Source organism: Rhinopithecus bieti, unplaced genomic scaffold, assembly GCF_001698545.2.
Source record: "Rhinopithecus bieti isolate Rb0 unplaced genomic scaffold, ASM169854v2 scaffold_82708, whole genome shotgun sequence".
Classification (NCBI taxonomy): domain Eukaryota; kingdom Metazoa; phylum Chordata; class Mammalia; order Primates; family Cercopithecidae; genus Rhinopithecus; species Rhinopithecus bieti.
In genome coordinates, this window is record NW_016830243.1 from 16,094 (window position 1) to 18,608 (window position 2,515).

At 32.0% G+C, this 2,515-nt stretch overlaps 1 protein-coding gene across 1 annotated transcript in view; it reads left to right on the forward strand.

Annotated features, from left to right (window-relative positions):
* The window catches only part of DNAAF6 (dynein axonemal assembly factor 6), a gene marked incomplete at its 5' end in the record, with an annotated part of 31,433 nt that overhangs the window by 4,732 nt on the left and 24,186 nt on the right, over positions 1-2,515 (forward strand). The window contains one exon of the mRNA XM_017865328.1: positions 338-443. Within this exon, the coding sequence (XP_017720817.1) occupies positions 338-443 (106 nt within the window). The remainder of the gene's footprint in view (positions 1-337; positions 444-2,515) is intronic.

Consider the following 2,515-nt stretch of genomic DNA (forward strand, 5'->3'; position numbering starts at 1 on the left):
AGAGAGAGACTGGAATGATATGCAACAGAATAATAACCAGAATACTAACATTGATCATCTCCAGGCAGTTGAATTGTAGATTATTTTCTTCTTTTTGTTTATGTGTTTTTGCCAAATTCTCTACAGTGATTATTACAATTCTATAATGTATTGGTTCTGTATTGATAGAAACATTTAGTCAGTAGTTACTAATTTAGCTTGTTTTGACCAGAAAACAAGCTAGTGATTACAAATAATGTTTTATTTCAATGATCCCAAACTGAGTGTGAAGAAGAACAGGAGCAATTTAGAGAAGGAAAAAGCATGAGCTTCAGCTTTATCTTCCCTTTCTTCACAGTTAACCCTGAAACCAGTGAGGAAAATAACGAGGACATCTGGAATTCAGAAGAGGTTCCAGAAGGAGCAGAACATGATGATATGTGGGATGTTAGAGAAATCCCAGAGTAAGTCAAATGAAGCCAGGAATGTCTTTAGGAGTTTAAGTTAGCTGTGTCATCTGACAGCATTTTATTTTTTACAAGATTCATAAAGTAACATACCACATAAAAGATAAAACTACAGTGACACACAGAAAGCATGTGTAATTGATGATTTTTTTCCTTCTAGAGCAGAAACAAGTAATAAAGCATAACACCTTCCTTTCAGTTATTATCTAGCAAAAAATGAAAAATATAGTCATTTCCATTATACATTTATATTTAATGTCAGTTTGCTGTATAATGTGGAACTAGCAGTTGGAGAAAGCCAGCCCATTAAATTGCAAGCATTCATACAAACTAAATTACAATGCCATGTTTATTGTCAAGGACTTGCTTTTAATTACTCAATGTTCCACAATTTCGGTAAAAGGCTATGTTCTCTCTACAATTATCAATTATTACCCAGACTTGTTTACTAGATTTTCTAAGATTATGTTTAGTATTCAGTGTGTTTTGCAAGCAGGGTTCAAGACTTGCTTTGTAGCCTTTCCAATACAATCAAGTTATAAATATGAAATTTATAATTACTATAAAAAGCCTTTTATTATGATTTTAAAAGCACTCATACTTTTAATGAACCTTAAAATATATTTATATACATAGNCCACATTCCTTGCATATTTTCTGAGATAGAAGACCAAGAAAGTCATGTGTGGTTAGATCATTTTTTATTTTTTAGGGTCTATTTACCAAGATGCTTAGCTTCTTTACATTCTACCTTCCTATATTCTAGCAATTTCATGGAATTCATTCGTTGAGTTATTTAATAAATATTTCTTGAGAACCTCTTATGTATCAGGCAGTATGACCATCTCTGAGACTACAATGCAGATCAAAACAGAAAAAGTCCCTGTTCTGATTGAGCTAATAGATTTTTGGAGAAGACAATAAAACAAGCAACTACACAATTTTATCTTACATTAAGATGCTTATACATTGACGTCTTTGAGTTTACTTATTAAAAAAAAGCAGGTCCAATAAATGAGGCTAAATAATATTTTTACATTTCCCCAGCATTTTGAGCTATACAGTTTTACAGAGTTGAACATTTTACAAATCTTTAAAAATATAAAAAGCTTTAATTCTGTTGGTCATGATCGCCATTAACCAGAGGATAAGAAGGGAGAGGAAGTGAATTTCATTCATCATTTTAGTTAATTGCAAAAGATTTGTCTGGACAAATGTTTAAAATAATGGCTAAAATGAGGTCTAAGGATGGTTTTAAAATTTCAGTTATTATTGCTATACATACTCAAGAGGCTATTTGCCTTACTCAAGAGATATTCGCTCCAAGGCAGACTAGTTCACATTTCATGTATTTCTGTGCTGCCTGTATTTCTGATAATGTAGGTCTAATAATCTTTAAATTCTGAAGGCAATGATTCATATGTAAAATGTTATATATAAATCTGTAGTTAGGCTTTACAAAGCCCATGCTAGATAGAAGCTGGTAATTTCAAAATAATTGCCAGAATTGAAAACCTGACAATTGGGTACATTTCTGGGAATGCTTAAAATGACTCAAAGCAGTGTTCTGCACCTAATGCAGGTCTCCATTGGATGCTACAATAGTTAAAACAAATGTAAGCTGGGTTTTTGCATGCCTATGGAGCCTATCCACTTTTAAACATTTAAAGATGACATGTAGAAACCCAACCTCATGCTCAGCTCTGCATAAAGGACAAGTGGTAGAGATTTTCTTTAAAGCTTGTGTCTACATGAGGAAAATCCTGGACTAAAAAATGATCATTGTATCCACTGCTTTCAGTTTCTTTAATTGACATTATTATTTTGAGAATTATGTCATGCTTGCATGGAAAAGATATCAAAGGGTTTTTGTATAGTAAAAACAATGCAAGATAAGACATTTCTCTCCACATCCGATTGATTGTAGTTGTGATTTTTTCTTTTACATAAAAATATTTTTAAATATAATCCTATTTATGTTTCTGGAAAAATGTATAATATTTCTTTTCATATGTATATGGAGAGAGAGAGAGAGAGAGAGAGAGAGAGAGAGAGAGAGAGAGAGACTG